The 24377-nt window shown below is 42.3% G+C and overlaps 2 protein-coding genes across 13 annotated transcripts in view; one reads left to right on the top strand and one right to left on the bottom strand.

The window, feature by feature from the left end:
* Window positions 1–2517: 2517 nt before the first annotated feature.
* On the bottom strand, window positions 2518–22316 carry LOC116782513 (translation initiation factor IF-2-like). Its single transcript, XM_032679265.1, has 2 exons — window positions 21500–22316; window positions 2518–2681 (listed from the first exon to the last, which is right to left on the bottom strand). Exons 1-2 carry the CDS (start codon window positions 22314–22316, stop codon window positions 2671–2673), a joined length of 828 nt encoding a protein of 275 aa, XP_032535156.1. The 3' UTR covers window positions 2518–2670.
* The window catches only part of PICALM (phosphatidylinositol binding clathrin assembly protein), a 67611-nt gene continuing 64965 nt past the window's right edge, over window positions 21732–24377 (top strand). For 3 of the 12 annotated variants that reach the window (XR_004355145.1, XM_032678265.1, XM_032678264.1), the window contains exon 1: window positions 21732–22158. Coding sequence is in view for 9 of the 12 variants with exons in the window: in XM_032678265.1 (XP_032534156.1) it covers window positions 22029–22158 (130 nt within the window). In the remaining 3 variants the exon portion in view is untranslated. Of the gene's footprint in view, window positions 22159–22652; window positions 22693–24377 lie in introns of all 12 variants that reach the window. The other 9 variants (XM_032678268.1, XM_032678267.1, XM_032678272.1 and 6 more) reach the window with 6 other exon arrangements.

Raw genomic sequence — 24377 nt, 5'->3', positions numbered from 1 at the left:
TGCTTTAAAGGAGAACCTAAAAATACAACAAATGCTTCCTGATAAATATTTTTCCACATACATCATTTCTGTACTTGTCATAGGGCTGTTATGAGAGTGAAATGTTCTACCAGGCACCCTCTCTGCTAAGATGCCCAGCACATAATGACTGTTTGAGAGTTTGAGATTTGAATGTCAGTACATCCAAAGCAGAAGAAACCCATAGAACTTCATAGCTCTAACTGGGATGTGGAAAAGCTTCCTGGTTTAAAAAAGTAATAATAATAAAAAAGCCTATGAAAACGGGTAATTCCACATTTATGCCTGGTGTTATGTGATCCTTCCTCCCTTTGAGGTACAGAGGATACCTTGTTCCACCTTCAGAAAACATCCGGCTCAGTGGAAGGAGGATGTTTGTTCTCTTCTTCTGAAGGAGTTTGAAGCAGAGCCCAGTCTGAGGGCCCTGATGAAAGGCTTCGTGATGCCACACTCCCTTGAGGAGATTGTGAAGGAACCTAATTTGCTGTGAGATACAAATGAAACTGTTCACTTGAACAGATTTTTCCCTTTCGTGCATAATGCAATCCTCCTTTTAAGCTGGTGGATTCCTGTCACCCAGTTTTGCTGAGGCACACACTGACTTGTTGAGCATATCCACTTACAATATCAAAAATATTTAGTGTCCTGACTAGCATGGCTGGGTTATTTGTAAATACAAATCACCAGAATTTGCAAATTTGTTGGGCAAATTTTTGGTCTTAACAACATGTTTCTCAGCTGACAATCTAGGTGGATACTTTTAAGGCTGATGTCATTCTTTGGATTTTTATGATGGCTGCAGAAGGTTTAAGAGGAGTTTACGTCTATCTGTAAAATGTGGCTTACTTTTATCCTGGAAAAGAGATTGGAGAACTTGCAAAAGTCTCACAAAAAGTGAACAAAAGATGAGTCTTAGCAGGACAAAGCATTTTGTCCACTGTTTAAGCTAGAATTTTATTTTATTTCCGTTATTACTACCCATTAACTCCAACTTCTGACACATATCCCAAAGAAAACTATATCTGTTCCAGATTCCATGCCTTATATTGTTTTTCCTGAAAATGATGAAAAATTCTCTGCTGCCACAAAGAAGAAAGCTGATTTCCAGATTTTTAAAAGTTAAACCACAATCAAACAAATTGCCAAACAAATAGATTGTGATCCCTCTAAAAATACCCAAGTGAAACCATCTCTGTCTCAGATGCCTGGTTCCTATACTGTTAAAACCAGGACAGGTTGTCTTTCTACACTGTATCGCTGTGAGAAGATCAGTGGTACTGTGTGTGTGAAATTTGCCCACAACTGCAATCTTATCTTCTTTATTTAATAATTGGCCAACTGAGACCATGCTTGGTTGCTCTTAACATCAGTGATTCTGCTGAAGGGACTAAATAAACAGTTAAATGCTCAAAAGTGCTCATCCATAGCAAAACATCCCAATAGTCAGAATTACTTCAGCTTTACCGTAGCAGAAATGGAGTCAAAGACTTGTCCTGTGTCATTCTCATCCCGTTAATGACAAGTTCACTGAAGACAGCAGCTTCTGCCTCCAAATGCAGAATGGAAATAAAACAGAAATCTAAACTTCATGGTGTTTTTCAGACTACGTGTTTGGCTTGTAGTGGTGAGCCTCATGTCTGTACTCCACTCTGGTGACAGCCTGTCTGAAATACTATGTCCAGCCCTGGAGTCCTCAGTGGAGAAAGACATGACCATGTTGGAGTGGGACCAGAGGAGGGCCACAAAAGTTATCAGAGGGCTGGAGCACCTCTCCTGTAAGGAGAGGCTGAGAGAAGGGGTTGTTCTGCCTTCAAAGAGACTTTATTGCAGCCTTCCAGTAAAAGATGGCTTAGGAGAAAGATGGAGAGAGACGTAACAAGGGCATGTAGTGCAGGACCAGAAGAAATGGCTTTAAACTGAGAGAGGGAGAGTTTCAATTAGATATTTGGAAAAAATTCTTTACTGGGAGAGTGATGAGGCACTGGCATAGATTGCTGCAGAGAGCTGGTAGATTCCCTATCCCTGGAAACATTCAAGGTCAGGTTGGATGGGGCTGTGAGCAATGTGCCTAGTGGAAGATGTCCCTGCTCATGGCAGGGGATTTGGAACTCAATGGTCTTTTAAGATCCCTTTCCACCCAAACCATTCTATGATTCTATGATTGTACAACCTGTTCAGCAGATGGCAAACCTACTCCTTAGAAAAAAGTCAAACTGTTGCCATGCTCCACCAGTACAGCCTGCTCCTGTAAAGCCACTTTGGAGTGATCTTGTATCTACCACAAAGCTAGAAAAGCTTAAGAGCATTTTTATCAGTCAAACTCTTGTTTGTTAAGTAGCAAATAAAATGGATCAGATTGTTTCAGTTCCAGCTCCAGTGGGTACAGCTGCTATTTGATCTTGGCATTTTATTTTCAAGCCTTGTTGTATCCAAGTGGTGACATTTTTTTGTTTATTTGCAAAGAGTCCTTGCGAACACATCCACTGTGCCATTTGTGGGTAATTTCATGGTGTTCAAATACCTTAGTTTTTAATCCTTCTCTCACTGCAGCATGGGAAACTACAGAAAGCTGGTTCCACTTCTGACATACCGAGCAGGCACAGTCCACATCTGCGTTTGACTTCTTTTGATGACATTCAAGAAATTCCATTGCTAAAGGACTTCTGCAAGGAAATGGAGAAAAAAGTCAACATTTCATAATGCCTTGGTTTGGATGTCTTGGACCAGGGGAGCTTGTCAGAAATACTGTCTTTATTATACATGACATACTCAGATTCTTTGAGCTCCACTGATTTTTGGACCTACAGGGGTGACACAGGTGCATCTCCTCTAAAAAGCTCAAGCCCAAGAGCAACTACAGCCAGTTTGGGCTCTAGCATAAATTAAAGCAAACTCAGAGAGACATCAGGTCTGCTGCTCATTACTAGAGCAATACAACCTTACAAATGAATTTCAAATTTGCCTTTAAAAGGGTATTTATGAAGAGCATAATCTCATTCAAGTGGTATAAGAACATCTTGATAATAGCCTCTATACATTCTGTAGGATGAAAACAACTGATTAAATATCTTATACAAACATGCTCTTAGCTTTGTGGTTTATCCATGCAGATAAATAAAAAAATACTGTGCAAAAATTCACTTTAAATATTTCATTAACCTTCTTGACTCTGACCCACATGAGGACACATGCCAAGAAACTAACAATGTATTTACATAGCAAGTACATGTCTGTCCCAGTAATTTCTGAGCAGAGAATAAATAAATGTGGATTTTCCAGCTGTACCAGCTGAGGAAATTACAGACCCTCCTCAGTAAAACACTTAGCATCTTGTTAATTTTAATAGCTCCCAGGAAAAGCTTTAAGCAAAATAAATTACCCTTTCCCTTAATGAGAAGTTAGGGGCAGCAAATGAGCAAATTTGCATATGGGAAATACTATTCACTAGCGCTAAATGTTTCCTGTTCAAATTGGCAACAGAGAAGAATCTAATTCTCTGTAATGTTTTATTAAGGAGCTAGAAAGTTAGTGGGGGAGGGAAGATACTACTCATGTCTACCTCAGGAAATAAGCTAAAGTCAGCATTGATAATTCTGCTGAAGCGCTCCAAATTTCCATAATAAATGCATTCTTATTTGCTTGCCTAAATCCACATCTAAATAAGACAGGTCTGAGGAGGGTTCAGGATTATTGTGCATAGATTCTAATCATACAAACAAGTTTGCAGGGTCTTTTAAAACACACATAATAACTATAAGGTCAAAGAATAACTTTGCCAAGATTTTCAAAAGAGTCTATGATTTTTGTTACTGCCATTTACACTGGGACAACTTAAAAAGACTCAGTTTTACAGATGAGGAGCACAGTTTTTCCAAAAACAGACTTTCTGAGATATTTTGTGGAGGCCACTCAAATATTAGAGATTTTAGTACACTCGGATTATCCATATCTTTGGAAAATCTTAGCCACAAGGGAAGTGGCTCCTCAATAATGTTGTAAGCTGTATGAGACAACCAGCCTGGCTTTAGTTTTCTGGCTAGCTCATAATGCAGCCCCTTCTGAAGAAAAGTAGTGAAAATGAAGTTTGCTTGAAGCATTGCACAAGACTGTAGCACTAGGGAAGCAGAAAAATCTTATATTCCTCTCACTGTGTGACAAAAACTAACCAATAATGCCCAGATGTCCTCTTTTAGTGAGGAGAAGCTTCTCTAAGAGAAGCTACCTCACCATTTTGGCAGCCATCCACAGTGTGTATTTTGTGTCCAAAGTTAGAGGAAAAAAGGCTGTAGAGGCAAATGATTTTGCAGGAAGATTGACACATGAAAAAAAAGAGGTCAGAGTATTTTTAACAGGAGTAAATATTTTGCACATTTTGCCTTCAAAGGGCTGACTGAGGCTTTTGTTTAGTTTCTTTTGTACTTTGGCTACATCCCAGTGTATGATTTGCAGAACATGATCTGCCTTTCCTGTACCTATGGGTTTTTGGGTAGCTCAGGATTAGCATCTGTTGAAAAACACATTTTGGAGATCTTGAGGCAGCATATTCAACTGCACTCACCAAAATCTTATGTTAACAAGATCAGTAGCAGTGTGTGAGTTATATGACCCAGGGAATAGCTCATCTTGGGCACCTCATCAGTCATTAGCAGTGACTGGAAAAGAGATAGGGTTCCAACAGTGACTGAAGGTAGATATCAAATGTAAAAGCAGCCAGAATTAAGTGATTTAGGCTGGGGGGCTACCCCAACATAGCTTGGCCACTGTCCCTTTTGTCCCTGGGTCTTAGGGATGGGAATTAGCCCAGTTCTGAAACACCATCAAAGCACTCCCTCAGAAACTAAGGAGGTATGAAAAAACAGAGAAGGCAAAGAAAAGGAGAAGCCAAAGGACTACAGGGAACAATGGAACACCACTGCTATTCTGTACAAGGTCAAAAAGACAAACGAAAAGAAACCTCACAACTGGGGGGATCAGTCAAGCTCAGTCCTCCTGTTACCACAACTGACTGGCTTGGCCAAGGCCAGAAGGAGGTAGGTGAGAAGGTCCCACAGTGTTGGTGGGGTCTTATTTGGGAAAAAGTAAATAAAAATGTGAGGGGAAAAGTGCAGCCTCAAGAAGAGACTCTGTGGGAGAAGAAAGAGGGAATGCAGCCTGACAAGCCTTACCCAAATGTGTGCTAGCCCTCATCTTGCAACAAGGCATAATTATGCTTATGAGCTGCTCTGTGAACTTTTTTCTGTCATAGAACCATAGAATCATAGAACGATTTGAGTTGGAAAGGACCTTTGAATAATCTCTAGTCCAAGCTCCCTGCCATGGACAGGGATGTCTTCTACTAGACCAGGTTGCTCAAAGCCCTGTCCAACCTTGAACACTTCAAGAGATGGAGCAGCCACAACTTCTCTGGGCAACCTGTTCCAGTGTCTCACCACCCTTACTGTAAAAAAATTCCTTGCCTGAGTGAGATTTTTCCATTTTTTTGTCTACAGTAATCAGTGGGATTAGATCAGAATATAAATTGGAAGACTGGATACCAGGCTAACTAAAATCAGTGAACATGAAAACCAGAAGAGAAGAAGAAATATCACTCTCAGGATGGAACATGTTGGCTAATGATTCTCCTGGATATAGGAAGTGAAAGCACAGAGCTACATGACTGATGACTGGGCTCTCTTTGCCTGTGTATTCAAGAGAGCTTGACGCTGTGACCAGTACAGTTCTGGTAGTGCTGAGGAGTCAGGGATCCTGGCCACAGGGCTGTCCATGCTGTACACACCAGCAGGTCTTAGCTCTAAAGCCCACAATTAACAAGGAATAAGAAGACAGGAAACGGATGGGGAAACTTTAAAAGAAAATGATAGGTTAAGGAGGGAACATTTATCTGTCTTGTCTCTGACATTTAGAAGACATCTATCACCTTGTTTTCTAAATCCCAAACAAATTTACAGAATTACAGAGTTCAGAGGAACAACGTATTTCTCTCTGCTCCTCTGGAATGACAATGGTAGGTCAACTGAGTTTTAAAAAGATGATGGATAGAGGCATCTCCTTCCTTTTCCAGAAACTGGAGCCTAGGACAGGTAGCTGGATGGAGGAAGATCAGTTTGTGGCACAAATTTAAGTGAAAGAATACAAATTTTTTGCCAGGTACTAGTTGTTTTAGAGACTTCTTCCGTTGATTTTTAAGTATAGGAGTTGCTTCATCTAACATAGAATTCATAATTCTCTTGGGAAATCCTATCCAGATCCCTCAAGCAATGGCTTGTCCTAAGGGTGAGGGGATGATACCTCTCTATCACTCTGACATTCCCACTAGAATAAAGTTTTCCTATTAAGTTAAAAGCCCTGTTTTGCCCCCCTTCCATACTTGGATTACATATCTTGTTCACTGGGAGTTACAGTCTTTATGAATGCATTCCAAATTCTGTTTGATTTAATCAATTCAGTTTTCTCTTTCCTAATGGATTGGCCTTTCCCTCTGTGAGCCAGGAACACTTCAGCTGCAGCAAGAGCAGGGAGGGCTCATTGGTGTTGTTAGCTAAACCAGAACAGGTGTCACAGCAAACCTTCCACCATTCTGCTGTTCAGGGTGTTTGTTCCCCATTCTTTACCAACAGCTCCTCCTCTCAAGGTCCACTTGAATTGAGAGAACTTTGAAGCCCTGTCACTTCATATAGCCACCTTGCTGTCCCTGTAAATACAGGCTCCTTAAAAATTCTGTGTCACTCACTGCCTCCTATTTCTGCAGTGACAAACTGGAACCTTCAACTCAGACTGATGGAAAATTTATCTCATCACAAAGCCCCCTCTTACCTCTTTTTGTCATGTCCAGGATCTCCCAGAGACCTGATCTCCAAAGGTCATGGCAGAACTGCTTTTAACAGGCTCCATGGAATAGTAGAAGTTTCTCTCAGATTTGTCCCCACATCTTGACTTTCCTCCCCCACGTTCAGCCAGAATTTAATAAATTTGGCTCTTTTCCAAAAACAAAAACAAAGGAAAGAATATTACCTTTATTTCCATGTCTTGCTTTCTACATCAGTAAAGGAAGGGTAATAAAACACATTTGTGCAGCTCTGAGGGGTGTTGTGAGGGATAAATTAGTCTGTAACATATTCTGTAATTGTTCAAAATTCCATAGTGGAAAGTGTGAGCAGCATGTGAAAAGGGGATCATCTTCAGAGCCCAAACGATGCTGAGCTGAAGCTTTACAGAAAGAACCATATTTAAGAACAGCAGCACTGTGTACTGAGCTCACTTTTAATGCTGATGAAAACACTGTATTGAGAAAAGCAGGGAAAAGCAACCACCTGTGCCATCCACATTGGCCTAAAGCTCTTCCTTTTCTCAAAAGGAAAATAAGTAATTGTGGAGGTGCAAGCAGTGCCTAGCTGACATGACTTTTGAGATGCAAGCAGGTATCAGGAAACCTGTTGTGCTGCTGTTACACAGCACAAACTGTGTGCTGGGTCCACGACCAGATGCGAAAGAGTCTGTGGGACTATGCAAACGACATTAAAAGAGACACTATCAACTAGATCTTAAACCATCATGACTCAGATTTCATTACCATGAGATTTGCTTAAAAATCGCATCATTTCCTTTAGGTAGCAATTGCAGAGAGGGATTACCCTTCCTTCTAACTTCTGAGCCCTGAATTCAGACGTCCTTTCTTTGCAAACCTGAACACTAGAAACCTTCCAAACAAATAAACAAAAGTTGAATTTCTCCCATAACCACTCAATTTCAGAAGGTGGGCTTTAATGTAAAATGCAAAGAATTATAAATGTCAACAACAGAGCTATCAGCTTGGGAAGGTATCCTCTGTTCTTGGCAAAGGCTTCCTGCAGGTGGCAAGTTTGAGCTCTGGTCTGTCTTTCTCACAAGGCACAGAAAGGGGCAGGTTGAGGAAGGACACCTGTCACAATATGAACCCTCAGGTGCAGCAAGGACTATTACAAAGGTATAAAGGCTGCGTCAATCTCCTGATTTGCTGAGCAAGTGACTTCAGAAATGGGTATGGCTTCTCTCTGTCCTCACATTTTTGAGTCATTAGTCAGCATGTCTGTGGCTCAGTTATTTTCCTGCTACATGAACAGCAATATTTACAGCTCCCAGAAATAGACTGAGGTGGTAAGACACCCCAGCAGTCTGAAAGCCAAAGAGCTTAGCTGACTCCATAATTACAGTTTAAAATACCTGCAGTCACATCTGGAGAGCAAAGCAGGATAGGTATTCACTTCCCCCTTCCTCCTCCTTTCCATGTGAAAGGTATGGGGCTGTGATGCACTGTCCGAGGGCTAAGGTCATGTTTGCTTTGATCTGATAACAAATTGTATAATAATAGCTGGTTGGCATTCAAGGAAAAACCTTCTTGTTTTAACTTGTGGTTTATCATCAGAAGTGGAAACAAAGATTACTTCTTTTCAGGGGCATGCAAGAGAAAGGACAATTTGCAGGAGACAAGTTCCAGACAACTGGTCCACCCTGCAGCAACAACAGAATAAACTCCAGATTTTGATATAGCTTCCAGTCACCTCTTGGATAGGAAACTGTGATGGTTGTAAGGTGGTATGGGCTTGAATTCCAGCAAGAGACACAGTATCTATTCTTAATTCTGCTACAGGTTTTCTTTGCAACTTCTTGTTAGTTTCTAGAGAGGAACTGAAGAGTTCTATCTTACTAAAATAAATTCCAGCGCATATCACCTTTGGCAAGCTTCTGTATGGAGATAATAATGTTTACTCCTTAGCTTTACAAGGTTATTTGGGCTGTTATTACAACTGTAGTACTTTGACCATGTAGATGCTGTGTTGTCATAATTTTCTCTCCTGCACTCTGTTATGCCTAAAGCAGGACTTCGAGATTTATAGGTCTCTCAGTCATCCTTCTTTCCTGGGTGTCAAAGACACCAAAAAGTCATGCTTGCCTGTGACAAAAGCTTGTGAGTGAATATTAAATACAGCTGGGGTTTTGACACCTTTTTGGAGCTTGTTATTACATCACTAAAAGAAAAGGTAGTGTGGCTAGAGGCCATAGATCAAGGATGCATAATTTATCACCTGCTCTGTGGGTACCAATGGCACTCACAGAATCATCTTCTTGGAAAAGCTGTACCTCTGACACCACTGAGTTTATTTCAGAATCAATATTATCAACAAACTATTATTTCATCCTTCAGAGGCAGATTTTTACTGCACATAAATACGCTTCAAATTTTGTCAACTTCAGACCTGTAGCTCATATTTTATTGCTTGGAATAAAATGCTATTTTCAGCATTAATATCTTAACTAAGTCAAGGTGTACATTTACCTTGTGACTACAAACTCTCTCTGATGCCAGTACACAACTCCTATACAGCCCCTTGAATCTAGGCAGAAATTCTGATATATAAAACACTCCTTCAGTTAAAAGGTCACTTAAGAATTCTGGGTTTAAATGCTTCAATTCTTTCTTGCTATGTGAAACCCCCTAAAGCCTCAAATGTAGATCTCTCCCTTTCTTCCTGAGTAGAAGTCCTGTTGCTTTTCTTAGTCATTTTGAAAGGCTGGATTCTCACAATTTTATTTAAGAATGGAGGCAAAAGCAATGGAGTATTCTGTTTTGCATTTGTGAAATACATTAATGAGTGGTTCAGCCACAGGGAATTGGGAAGGGAGGAGGGCTGGAAGATAAATCACAGTGATAAATTCAGTAACCGTGTTTCTCTTTTAAAATAGGCTTGCTATAGTTTCAAAGGACATTATTTATAGAGCACCACATGACATACCAGTTTAACAGGCAAGACAAACAGAAAGTTTCAGTCCCAAAGCATGGTTCAATACTCTGTCACTGGAGTGCCAAAGACCTATGGTTTTCATATCCCTAAACTCCCACTCTTGCCTGTACATTCCCACCTCTCATCGCCTTTACTCTCCCGACTTTGGAACCACATCACAAACTGGAACGGGAAACTCCGATGCAAGTGAAAAAGTAACTCTGCAAAAAAAGCGTTGATATACCAGAGGTATTTTTTGGTCAGATTAGTTCCCTGGTCAGATTCATCACCCAGCAGCACAAACACTGCATGAACAAGGGCAGTGCATGAGGTAGCCGCAGTGGCAGGAGGAGTGTCACACTGTCTGCTTAAGCAATGCCACAAGCTGATTATTAAACTGGTCTTCTGGTGCCTTCACCCCAAGGGTCTGAGGACATGTTTCACTTTCGACATGGTGAGTCATTCCCTTCGCTAAATGGCACTATTCACAGCAAAGAAAGCCTAAGGTTTCCCCCGTTCTTGTGATCTTTGTGGGAGCCTGGAGTCATGTTACCCATGTGAGAATCTCACCATCCCTCTGGAAAGATCAGTTTAACCTGAATGTCTCCTGACTGTGGAGGAAAAAGGCACGAAAGTCAGATCTTAACAGCTCAAAACGTTGGAAGCAACGAGAAGAATCTTACACTCATAATAGCAAAAATGTAATGACTCCATTGCCCTTTCTAATGCAAATGTATGGCCTTTGTTAACTATTTTGTTTGATGTTCATTAAGGGAAAAGCATCTTTCAATACATCCTACTTTAAAAAGCATGTCCCAAGAAGAGAGCAGAAGAGTGTAGGTCAAGATTAGGGCCACGAGAAGACTGAGGGGCAAACAATTTTGGGTGGAAGGTAAGGGGGGAAAGGGAAGGAAGAGAAAGGCATAGGAAGCAAGGACAAGAGGGAAGAACTGTCAGAAAGGATACAGAAGACCTTAGAGTATGTTTAGTCCATACAATGAACAAACTAGCTGGGTTGCAGTACACACTGTAGGTGTTCTCACTCAGCAATCCCTCTCATTACTGTACCTACCTGCTGCAGTGTGCTCTGTAGGTGTAGCCTGAATTGTATTGGTATTGTAAAGACCTCTGGGAAGGTGCAGGAGGTGAGGGGAGACCAAAGGCAGGCACTGGGCAGAAGATAATATCTTGCTCAGCAGGTGAGATAGATGGTTCTTTTGTCTGGTTTCAGCTAGATTATGGGGAACATGAGAGTTTGAGGGGCTCATTAGAATTTTTTTTCCAGTATTTTGTCATGCATGGGCCATCCAAGCATCACAGCTAGATATTCACAAGTTCTGACCAATGGAACTGTTTAATTAAACAGGAAGTTGCTTCAGCACGATGCTGTGCAAACTTCATTTTCAATCATCAAAGCTTCTTCTGTTCCTGTGCTACAGCAAATGTCCTTGCAGCTTCTTAGGGCTCAGAGAAGTGTCGGCATAGTTCTAAGGCAGAGCATGTGACTCCTGAGACTTGTGTCCTGCATGGGATCAAAGTTCTGTCAAAAGCCCTGTACACATGGGAAATCCTCTTCATAATTAGCATTTATGTAACGACTTCTTTACTGGCCAAACACATGTTTACATTCCTCCAGTCTGTTTTTTTAAGAGACAGTGCTGGCCAGATGTTTTTGCAGGAGCTCTGGAATTACATCTTTGTTTTCAACACTGCTCCCTCTACTCATACAAAGTCTCTAAGGGGACAAATGCTCCCACATATCCCTTTGTGTACCAAAGAACCTGGATGCATTCTGCTTTTGCTGACAGTATGTATCAGGGACAAGTGACAGAGGGCCTGTGGGGTGACTGAGCCGTCCTACCTCCTCCCACCAAAGGGATATGGGGTCAGTGTAGAAAAGAGATCTGAGGATCTTTGAGGAAGGATGCCCACCAATTGTGTCTCACCTAAAGAGGTCACAGCTCTGTGGAGTGTCCTGCAAAGTGAATAACTGGCCCTGACTTGTGGAAAGCCTAGATTTCTGCATCACCCTTTAATCTTTGAGGTCCTTCTTGTCTTTGTGCTTCCTGTCTTGGTGTTTATTGTCTGTAAAATGTGCAGGCTATAATAATCATCACCCACTGTGACTGTCGGATACGTCTTATAGACAGTCTGATGTGTATAATCATCAAATTCCCCAAAGATGGAAGTTGGTAAAAGAGTAAGGTGTGCTCCACTTGACTTTTGAGTAACTCCTCTTCTTGTTGCAAGTTCCCCTTCAGACTGGCTCACAGCCCCCTGACTATCTAGCTTACTTAATTTTGGCTATAATCACAACTTCACTCAGGACTGCTACAATATCATGAAGGGTCAGAAGCCCAGATTTGGGAATTATTGCCTAAGGGTGCTCCTGTTATACTGTGGTTTCTGAAGGAAAGTTTTTTAACGGGCAAAGCATCTGTGCAAGGAAAAGTCAGTCCTATGAAATGATGAGCTGTACTTTCTAGGAAACAAAATGACCTGGATTAGAGAAACCCTAAGAGTTGTAGTCTGTGAGGCAATTTAGAAAAGTTCTTCTGGTAACTGTTTCTTCTAAAGCTATGAAATGTCATACCTGGGAATGAGGCAATCTTCCGTTCTTGAAAAAAAAAAAATTCTGAGGACTGCAAAGGCCACTAAATGTAAATTTGGTAGCTGTCTGCACATAGCCCTCTAGCACAGGGGCCAGTGTTACTCCCAAATTGAGCTGGGCTGTTTACAGAGAAGTGAATGGTGAGAGCAACTGCCACATGAACTAGTTTAATGCATATCCTCTTCACCTTACTGGCAGGAATTTGAACTGCAATTTAAAACAGTAAAACTTTGCAGGGAGGGTAGCAATGCCCCTCCTCAAGTAATTTCTCCGGATTCAGTCCTCACTAGCTCAAGAAGAATCCATTTTATCTTTTAGTAACAGGACTGGTTTGAAGCCTACACCTAGTTTCATCAGAGGTTTTCTTATTGGACTTTTTGTAGGTTCTTCATGACTCCTGAGGGTATCTTTTCTTAAGGATGTGCATTTGAGAATGACAGTATTCTGCCCTTAAATTTCTACAAGAAAGTGTCTGCTTAGGAAGACAGTGCAGTTCCATCACGTACAGGCAGGAACTACATCTAGGCTGCATTTTGTAAGCACTAATAAGATGTTTACTCAGTTGATGTTTGTTTATCTTTAATAACCAATTTACCCCATATTAATATTATACCTCTAACCTCATCAAATCCCATCTTATGCAACTGGGCACATAGAAATTAAGAAGTGGTGGATTTTGACATCTTGACAATTGAAAATGTTCACTCCAGTTGAAACACCTTGAAATTTCATTTGCCATAGAAGACTGGATTTCCAAATCAACAAAACTGTTTGTAGGGGATGATGTTACTCTGTGTCATTAAGAATGCCAGGATTTGGCCAGAAGACTTTACTGATTTCAATATGTAAGTAGTTTTCCTCAAAATGTTCGTGTCACTGATAATCACTTTCTCTAGATTTTGTTTATTTCAGTAACATACAACTTCAAAACTGTGCTCTTCTGTTCCGTTAAAATATGTGGGCTAATCTCCGGTAAACCACTATATTTGATCTAGTTGAACATGTTTTGGTAACATTTTGAGTTAGCCCAGTTAGTTCATGTGCCAACTATTACATTTTTTTCATTCCCCACAAAATCAGGACAAACTGTACGTCTCCTGCTGTGTCCGAAGCCGATTTGGCTAACTTTCAGCTGTGTTAATTAAAGAATACAGCAATCCTATTTTTGTCTGATTTTAAAATACTACAGATATACTGTTGGCAATTTTACTTGTTTTGATGCAAAATTACTTATTTGCAAAAGAAGTTCAGTAGTTTGTCTTCCGCTATTCATTTTCACATCCATGCACAGACCCATGCTCAGACATATGCCACAAGGCTAAGAAATGTCAAAGATTTATCAAATCCACTTTCAGGATAAGGCTTAAGAATATAGATTTTGATAAACTTTACTGAAGAAAATGTCATAGAATGGAGGAGAAGGTAAAAGAAAGAGAATAGCAATACCAAGGTTAAAGACCTTTACTGAACAAAACTTGCTGCAATACCAAAAAGCCCTGTTTTGAAAAAGAATGTTTCTAATGCTTCTGGACATTTAGGCTAACTATTTAAAAAATATTTACTAATACTTACTAAATATAAACTAATAAAATTTATTAGCATTAAGCATTCCAGCCAACAGCCTTTAAAATATTGTGAACCTAAAAAACCCAATGATTGATATGATGTCCCAAGACATCATATTTTTAATTTTTGTTAATTTGAAAATAAAAGCATTAAGATCAGATAGGCAGTAAAAAAAGTACCAACTCCCTATTCCTCACCTACACAATTTATTTCTATTCTGAATTGGTATTGCTGGCCATACTCATAGCTTTCAGGGATAAAACCTATTCTGTTTGAAGTCAGTGGGCATTTTGCCACAGATTCAATAAGAACAGAACTTGGCATCTGAAAGCATACTGCGTTTGATGAAATATGGACCTGCAGAGTATTTGATCTGTGGTTTTACCTGCCTACACTACTGTTTTCTTTACAACTACCCTTAGTAAAGTGTTCTTTTTGGCATCTGGTCTTTCAGGTCAACAAGATGTTGCACAAACTCCTTATCTTCTCCTCCCTCCTCCAACTGTGTTATCTAATCTGAATAAGTTCAGTGCATCTGATATCAATTTTTGCCGTTTATCGTTTGCTGTTTTTTTGGTTATAAGGGTTAAAAGCAAGATACTGGTGCACAGAATGTTCACCGGTATCTTGCTTTTGTAGTTCTTCCTAGGTTTCAGCTGTTGCAATGCATAAATTCTTTAGCAATGAACAGGCTCTCTTGGAGAATGTTACAAGTGAATATCAAGACATGCAGGGTTAGTGTTTGACTTGAGAATATCCCACTGCAATTTCAGAGACTATAATACTTTCTTTTGGATCATTATTCCTTCTTTATTCCTCCGGTAGCAAGTACTGCCAACATGTCTGGCTTTCCAGTGAAAAGGGACGCTGTATAAAAAAGCAGGGAAGGGCTTAACTGATTAGTGAAAGCACACAGAAGTGGTCCAAAGAGAACTGGATAGGTGGATGCATTAGAAAACATGGGTCCTCCACCACTTTTTGCTCCGGCGTGCAGAAAAAAAGTGACCAGTAAAAATGTTGGTTATTTTGTGATCCATGGAAAGTGAATTTGTCGGCCTGCAGCCAGTAGCCAGTGGAAATATTCACATCACACAACTTCCAACACAGTGGGCGACTTATGATCTGAAGTCACAGAAGTTTGTGGCCAGAGTCACTTGTAGCTTTAAACCCATATGGATTTACCAGGAGGCTATTTTAGGAGGCTATTACCAGGGAATTTTAGCATTCTTGTAGCCCCTCTCCCACTCCGCTACTGTAGTCCTGACAATTGCCTTGTTCCCAGCATATCACCTCATCCCCTATCTGGCACCTCAACCCCATCTGCAAGCAGTGGGGAGTCGCAGAGAAGGCACAACATGAGGAACTGTGAGTGTGCATTCTCCTGCATTTGGCCCTCCACTGTGGGATCTCCCCAAGGCCGCTGAGCTGGTGAAAGGTGGGTGCTGACATTTAGTTGTGAAGGGAGCACTGTGTCCCTGCCAATCACATCTGGCCTGCAGCTGTCTCTGGCCTTGGTGGAGGAAACAAGCAGAACATACAATCCAACCACTTCTAGACGAGGGGGTGTGGCTGAAGTATGTTATCAAGACAAGCCTGCACCGCTGCTAGTCAGGAAGTATTGCTTTTTGAGCTCCAAGAAATAAAGCTAGGAAGGATGACAGAGGAGGTGAGAACATTCATTCCAGTATTACCTGTAATTCTTTGCTTCTTAGATCCTGAAAAGCAAGGCAATTTTAAATTCCAGTTAATTTCTTTTTCTATGCATTTGCTCCATTTCGCTGAATGGAGAGCATTTTATTTTACGTGCTTGCGTTTACTGGAATGAATTAGGACAAATCCTCCATGGATTTTAAGATTCAGAATATCTTATACACCATCAGAATGTTGGGAAGCATTTAGTTAATGTTCTTTGCAGTGCAGCAGTTTGACTTAATCAGCATGGAGTCTGCCCACGTGTAAATGCAGTCACTGACCCCTGAAACATAGAGCCAAACACCGATAGCCTGACTCACTTCAGTAGGCAAGATTCAGATCTCACATAAAGACCAGGGAGTGGGACCAACCTATACAAGGCTTGAAAGTAACTCACCGGCATAAATGGATTTATTTGTTTGAGGAGGGAACCAGGATTTACTTTTGGTGCACAGACCCAGCCATGAGAATACTTTTCACACATAGGTTTTCTTCTGGGTGAGAAGCCCCATTCAAGCCAGCATTGGCAGGACCCAGCTATTTACTCTCTATAGTTGGCATTGCCAGCACCAACATTTTTGTTTCAGCTCCACATCAAAATTCATGTGGGTGTAAAGCTTTCCCAGACACAGAGCATGAGCACATGAGCCTCAACATTAATGAGGGAATTGATTAAGCTCTGCTGCACGTATGGGTGTGCAAGAGTGTGAGCATAAGTACCAATTATAGCTCGGCAGCAGGCTGAGGTGGCTGCTCCATTGTCACCTCAGTGTTTGTTTGCTTGTAACTTTCCTTAAAAATATTCCTTTGGGATTGAAGTGTGTTCTGCTTGCCTTTGATTCAAAGGTGACTGAAGAAAATTATAGGAGCGGCTTCCGAGTTACAGGAGCCCAAAAGGAATGCAGTTCCTCCTGCACTCACCCTGCTGGCATGGTGCTTGTGAACTGGCAGGGAAGTGAAATGAATGACAGTACTCCCTCAGAAGTGCCCAGAGAAGGATTCTTATCAAATGCTGTCTCCTGATAAGTCTCACAAGCCAGCCTGCAATGCTGGGGAGAAGTATTTGGCAGCAAGGCCCTAGTTTTCAACATCAAACTAGGGGGAAGGAATGAGTACAAGTGATACTAGCTGGGACAGGGCCACTTTTTTTCCTGTATGATAGACAGTCTCCAGAAATTTTAGGGAAGTGTATGGGTGCACTTATCATGCTGGGAAAGCTGTGTTGTAAGGTGTGATTTTCCTTGTGCAGTATCTGAAGCAAGTTGCTGTGAGAGTGCCCACTGCCAAGAAAAAAAACATGGTATGAAAGAGCAGCAGGAGTGCATTAGGAATTCTCGCTGATGGGCAATGCATGGAAGACACAGAGAAGAGCAGGCCTCTTGCTCTTCAGAGGTGTCAGTGTGTGACAGTTCCACTGGGATGTGTGAACAAAATGTAAGGGAGCTTGTTTCCTTCCTCTCTCACACTGGAAGACATTTGTTGCATGCATTTGTCAGTCAGGTAAAAATCCTCCTTATAGTGTTAATGACACCATCAATTTTGCAAGGTGCAAGTCTCGTGTCAGGCCAAGGAGAAGGTGTTATAACACACAAACGAATTCAGAAGCATATATTTGTTTTCCATACCCACTTTGATACTCTCATATGGCATGGGAGCTCCTACCCAGATATTCTGCTCCTAAGTGAAGGCAGTAAAATTAGTTCTGATTGTTCCCCTCCTGTGAAATGGTACTGACTCATTTTTCTCCCTTCCTACATGCTTTTCTCAAGTCAAAATTACGTTAGCTCTCGGGCAGCTGCTTTCTTCCTTGACAAAGTCAACTTCCTTTGGAGAACAGAATAGCAAGGGGCATTAATTACTAGATTACTGGAGCTGCATGAGAAGGTGACACAAGCTGCAGAGCTCAGAATAGTGCATATGAGGAAGGATGTTGGATATTGGCATTACAAAAGAGGAAGTGTGAAAGGAACAAAGAGAAACATGAAAGCTGTCACTATTTCCAGAAAGAGGGAAGAGAATTAGGAAAGAGATCTCTGATTCACCATGGACTTCAGGAAGTTGGCTTTATCTGCAAGAATAAGACTTGGACTTGACGTGAGGAGAGTGAGAAGCTTGAAGTAAAGTGGGTGATATAAGAGGACTGCAGAGCAATAGCTGAATGTTCCTGTTTCAGCAGGAAAATTCTGGATAGGCTCAAGGTGGATATTTGGATGGAAGAGGGTGACGTATTTGAAAGAGGAATGAACACGGAATAATGATCATTAGCAAAGGAAGGAGCTGAGTAGAAAGTGTTTGAAGGATCAGAAACATAATTTCATACAAACTGGATACAAGACGAGCAAAAGGAAAACCTGTGAACAAGTGCATCTGGAATAGTGAAGAGGGGTATCAATTAAAACGTATCCTAACTCCATTGTGGTTTTTTATTATTTTGCAATATAACAGCAGTCCTCAATAATCATTTTGCCTCCTTTTCTTCCATGCATGCAAGCTGGCCACTTTGAGTACCTCTGCTGACACATGCCTGGGCTGCTTCATTTCACTGTGCCACTAACAACTGCTACTTTAACTGCAACTTTCCTCCGTCCCAGTTTCTTTTTGTTTATCTTCTTAGAGGTGATACTGGAAAAAAATTCATTATTGTCCATAAAATTATTTGATGAAGTTGCTATGGTGATGCAAATTATATTGATTTCTTGCTACAGTCACAGAAAAGAAATATTGGGTAAATTATTACACTGGAGTTAAATGGGCAGATTTCTACAAGGCTGGGCAAATTTAGGCTACTCAAAAGTTCATCACTAGCCCTAGATTGCTGCATATGGTCAGTCAGTGGCCTGGTTCTAGCCATGCAGCTGCTCTGGAGTTCTACATTGCCAGAGGTGCATGAAAAAATGGACCATACAGTGGCCGTGGACACGGGCAGATGTCATAGAGAGCTACGTTTGGGAAGCTGGTGTTTTCTATTTCCTGCTGTCTTGTTCTATATCTTATGTCTCTAACTCAGATGCTAACTTCTTGGGGCTGACATCAAATTCACCTTTCCTGAAAAGTTGGGGAAAATACTATAGCCCTTAAGAGTAAATGAAACTACAGTGATCCTTGAAATGGGTCATGTGAAACATCTGGATTGTAACAGGTTTCCAAATCATTTATACAACACTGATAGACTGTTTCCCAACCTTATGGATGTGGCTTCTCTGCCTCTGCTTTCCCTTCCCATTGCCTTCTTGCCCCATCACTCTTACTATTCCCTTGAGCAGTTCCACTGTTCCAGCCCTATTTCAAACTTCTGCAACTTCTCTTCCCCAGCCCTGTTCACTTCCCAGATTATGGTTGCTGGGGTTTTTTGTTGTTGTTTCTGTTAGGACATATGCCCTCATCCTTGGTAATGAGCCTGTGACAGTTTATTAGCATGTGCTCAGCTTTGTGTCTCACTGGCTTTGTGCCTCAGAAGGGCTGATTTCTAATAGGCCTGAAATTCAGCCCAAACACCTGTTTTAAATCTGAAGCCAGTTCTGATTAATAGTGCCCCAACCCACATGTCTCCTAATTGCATGCAATAGTATGAAGTGTGGAGGAAGGGCATGGATGCCAGCAGCACTGGGAACACCAAAGCACCCAGGCAGATCACAGGCATTACAGTGTGACAGGCAGCTCACCGAGTAGAAATGACAGTATTGCGAGAAAATTATATACGTAATAAATTACAGAGGTCGTGCTGAGGCAGTGTTTTCAGTACTGCACAATACACATGGGAAGAAACAGCCCTGTCAGCTTGTTTGTCCTTCCAGGATAGCTGGATGCCAGTGAAATACTGACAATTTTGGGGAGCTTGTGAACACAAGATTCAGCATTTTCACAAGAGCTGGATCCAGATTATGGAAGAACTTTTCACAGGATAAAAGAATGTTGTTTAAGTTTGCTGCTTCACTAAATATAGGACTCCTATCTGCATTAGTTTCTCTTCAGATATATACTCCCTTCTTTCATTCTCGAGCACACCCAGGCATACAAACAAAAACAAATGAGTTATAAACTAATCAAACTTGTTTTCTTCAGGTTGGAAAGGAAAAGAGATAATATTTTGATTTCAATTTCCAAATCTTTGGGAGGTGCTCAGATATTATCTATCACAGAGCTTAAAGCTCCTCACTGGAATGGTATCTAGTGGCTCCCAAGCAATTAAAAAGCAACAATTACCAAAATATATTTTCCCATCACTTCTATCTCCCATTTCTGCTTATGAACAAACATAACAAGCAGAATTTTTAACTGTGGAGTAAAACTGTGAGGTTTCTGTGCGCATGAAGGGCTGTAAAAAAAGGCAAAATTTATTTTTGGTTTTGGACCTCTAAGACCGAGGTCACTTTTTGTTCCCTTAGGAATGAAATATTTTGTCCAAATCTGGTCTCAGTAACTCCTAGAGTCACAGGCTTCCTCTGTTTGGATAGTTTCACTGTTCCTGAAGAAAAAAATGGGCATCATCAGAGAAGAACCGATGAAGCCTAATTTACTTAGGCCTATTCTGCGGAATTTCTCCAAACAGGAACTTGGGATGTTGAAATCCAGCTCCTAGCTGAAGTTAGCATAAAAAATACCAGCAGTGTCAAAATTGTTTATATCTCTGATTTACCATATAATCTAGAAATAAGATAAAAAGATGATCACAGCAATGTGTGTTGCTGTATCAGTAGCCTATAGCAGCCTCTCTGTTCTCATGGTGGGCAGCTCTGTGCTAAAGCTGTCTTATGTCAGAGTCCGCTGCTGTATATGTCAGTGATTTATTTCCCCAGCATGGATACTTGGGACTCCAAAAACCGTTTAGACAGAGCCAAGAAATACAAATACAACAGTATTTTCAAAGAGCTTGGCATTATGAAGGAAGCAAGTTCTATATGTGCAAGCCCTCTTTACACACACACACACACACACAAATGGCATTATTCGGGTTCAGTTTTTGCCAGATGTTCTTCCTCTGACACCAGTTTTCCTTACGCATTATAAACAGATAATCCTACTTATATGTCCAGTCAAGCAGACAGAGCTGAGTATCATTTGTATACTTCTGCTCTTTAAGTTACCTAATAAATATTTCATTGGCTTCATGGATGAGGGACAGTTACAAGACAGCTCCTCAGGAAGCACTTCTGGGAGAGGAAGAACTTTTGTTTGCTGGAATCCTGTGGTTTTGCTGTATTATTTGCCGCAGTGTGTTTGGGATGGGGGAGAAGAGCCCTGTTGTAGGGAGTAATGGAAGTTGCAGATAGGAGGGAGGCTGGGACGGCACTTTGGCAATGCACAGTAGGAGGTGAGGACTCCAAGTAGCTGCTCCTCACTGTCCACCACTGGGATATAGGTAACCATGTTTACAGATGTAGGTATCAGGCTTGGAGAATGCACCTGAAGGAACAGTTAGCTGACTTTTATGAACAGAAACTAAGTAACATCGTACAAAATCCCTGGCTGCCAAGGACAGAGCCACTGACTAAGTCCAAGAGCCCTGAGAAGTATTAGCAGAATAGCAGAACAGTGGGAGGTTAATCATGAAAGACCTGAGAACCACCAATGTTTTTATGCTGGCCGTGATGTACATTCAAGACATTTCTGGTGAGCTTTCAAATAAAAATAACTCCGAATAGAAGCCCGATCACAGCAACCAGACGGCTCCGGACCCCTCGCTGCCTGCGAACAGATTTTTTTTTTTTTTTTCCCCCTTTACGCTTTCCCTTGCCTCAGGTGACACCGAAAGGAGTTTCCACAAAAACCTTTCAGGCTGAGAAATACAAAATTACTTCCTTCAGGGACGGACCCCCCCACACACATACACACACTCGCTCGACGAAAACTTTACCCTGCGCTGAATCCAAAAAGGGGCCCATCGACCCTCCCCAGGGGAGCGTGCCCCAGGGAAGGGGATGCCAGGGGGAGGCGATGCCATTGGGAGGGACGCCAGACGGAGGGATCCCGCCCTGGGAGGGGATCCCGCCCCCCGAGCCCCTCAGCGCTGGGGGGGCGGTGCGTGTCACGGGGCGGGGCGCCGGGCGGTCACGTGAGGCGGGAGAGGCCCGGCAAGGCCCGAGGAGGAGCTCGGTCGCCGCCATTTTCCTGCGGCGCCCAGTGCGTGTCCCTGTCCCCGGCCGGGCGGGCGCGCAGGGGGAGGGGACGGCGGCCGGGGGAGGGGGGCGGGAGGAGGAGGAGGAGGAGGAGGAGGGGTCCCTGCTCGGGTGACAGGTCCGTCCCTGAGGGCGGAGCGGGGGCCGCCTGCGGCACGGCGGGGTGAGGAGCCCGCGCAGCTCCATCCCTCCGGCGACTCCTCCCGTCCCGGCCCCTGAGGAGGGAGCGGAGCCGCGCTCGGTTCCAGCGCCGCCAGCGAACCCGCCATGTCCGGCCAAAGCCTCACCGACCGCATCACGGCGGCGCAGCACAGTGTGACCGGTTCGGCCGTCTCCAAGACCGTGTGCAAGGCCACGACCCACGAGGTCATGGGCCCCAAGAAGAAGCACCTGGACTGTGAGTACCGGGCGGGGACGGCGGCCCGGGGGCTTTCTGCGCCGAGGAGCAGGGCTGTCCGGCCTGTCCCGGGGTCCCGCTGCGGGGCTGCCGCCCTTCCCACCGGCCTCGTGGGGACGAGAAGCCTCCTGAGGCAGAGGAGCTCTGTGTTCCAGCATCGGGCTTTCCCGGAGCGCGGGGGGGTGGGATTGGGGACGTGGCGATGGAGAGCTTGGGAGAGGCTGTTCAGTGTATCTGCTCTCCATAAGGGGCCTTGCTGGCTCTTTCCTATGCACAGGGCCCTGGACAGTGTGAGCTTCTGAAGGACAGGACTTGCCCTATACCCCTTCCTTGGGAAGAGAGAACCACGGAGGCCACGCAGAGGAATGGGCTGCAATTTCCTTACTAATTGATCTTATTTGTGTCTTGCTAGGGGCAGCACTCCCCCATTCTCGAGAGGAGGTGCAGGAGTTTCAGGAAGGAATAGCTGATCAGTGATCTTAATTCTTTTTCAGGTAGTCTACTAGGAAAAAAAAATCCTTCTCTATCAGTCAGGTAATTCTTCCACGTAGGGAAATATGTGAAATGAGTGCTTGAGGGGCATATGTCTCCCAGTAAGGATGTTCTTCTAGTTCTTCTTTCTAGTCTGTCTCATTCACTTGGGAAGATGGATCTAAAAGGACTTCTTTAGAACTTCAGTACCTGAACTTAACATCCCATACAGGGACGGGCCATTTTTCAGCTTCTGTTAAAAATAAATCGAAGGTGGGAAGGCCTCAAAGGTTTTCTATCAACTCCAGTCCACCCAGGTGATTATGAAGAGAACGATGAACACCAAAGTTCACATTAGTGTATCTCCTACTAAGCTGTAAGGTCACAGGACTGAGGAAGTTCTTGGCTTGAATACCTGATTATCTTGCATCTGTTTATTCTAGGCCTTTTAAGGACAACCCCCCCTTCACTTCACCCAATATATAATGAAAGATACTGGATAGAGATGTGTGTCTGTGCCTTTTGTATGTGTGCTTTCTCCTTTCCTCCCACCCACTTCTGTGAGGAGAAGGTTGAGTCTTCATGCATCTTGAATTTGTGCCTTCTGAATCGCTCTGTATCCAATGAGAAGATCAGATGACAGTACTAGGATTAATTGTGGTGTAGTTCTTTCTACAGCACCAGAGAGGGATGTGATCAATTTTTTAGGGTAGCCCCAGAACAGCTGCCTCTGTTTAGTTCTGGTATTCTCTCATCCATTTAATCTCTTGTGTGAAGATGGTAGTAACTGAGTGACTTTGTTATTTTTGGTGAGCCAGGGGTGTTAGAACACTGAGGAAATCTTTGGGCATTAAATAACTTACTCTCATGTGGAGAAAACACCTTGTCATATGGCTTATGTATGAAATTGTGATGTTACTGAATTTCATACAGCAGAAGTGGGGCTTTCTGAAAAAACAAACGTTGTCAGGTTTAGCCTGTAATAGTGCTAAAAGTATAGTTTCAGTAATAAGGTGTTTAGGAGCTGAATTATTTAGTGGCAAAGCTTTATGAAAAAGAACATCAATATGACCAGAAAACTGCTCTGCAGATTGCGGTAGGTGTGTGTGTGTGTGTGTGTGTGTGTGTGTGTGTAAGTAAGAGGGTGGTGTTCTGAGCAGGGCTACTAGGGGACAACCTAATTGAGACCTCCAGGATGCTGCTGCAGAAGGATGCCTGGACTTCCTTAGAAAGCTGTCTGGTAGCTGCTGGATGAGAAGACCATTTCTGTGTGTCCTTTTTCTACTCTAGATTGTCACAGGTTCTAATTTCTACCTCTCTCTGAGAATTCTTTTATCAGAGCAAACCAAACTTTTTTTTTTTTTAATTAGTTTTACTACTAGTCCCTTTTTTTTCCAGCAGTTAAAATAGATCATGGGTAGATAAGTTTTGTATGCTGCCCCTAATATGTTTGTTAGAAGTCTCTGTTCCTGGCATCAGGAAATGACACATGGTCTTGTGTTTTGAACATTTTCTTTGTTCATACCCTTTATGGTTGTATGTTTAAAAATAAATATTTTTTGCCCAGGCTGTGACTCAAGCCCTACGTCTGAATTATTTGTACATATCTTCCTTTTACAACAGTTTAACTAGGTAAGTCCTATGAACTGACATCTCATTGTGAATGACAATTAATATACCAGTCTTCATAGGCAGCATGGTGCTTAAATATTTTTCTGATTATTGTTTATTGTGGTAATACAGTTAAA

This window comes from Chiroxiphia lanceolata, chromosome 2, assembly GCF_009829145.1.
Source record: "Chiroxiphia lanceolata isolate bChiLan1 chromosome 2, bChiLan1.pri, whole genome shotgun sequence".
Lineage (NCBI taxonomy): Eukaryota > Metazoa > Chordata > Aves > Passeriformes > Pipridae > Chiroxiphia > Chiroxiphia lanceolata.
The sequence above is the reverse complement of the archived record's forward strand: the minus strand, read 5'-3'. Positions and strand labels throughout refer to the sequence as shown.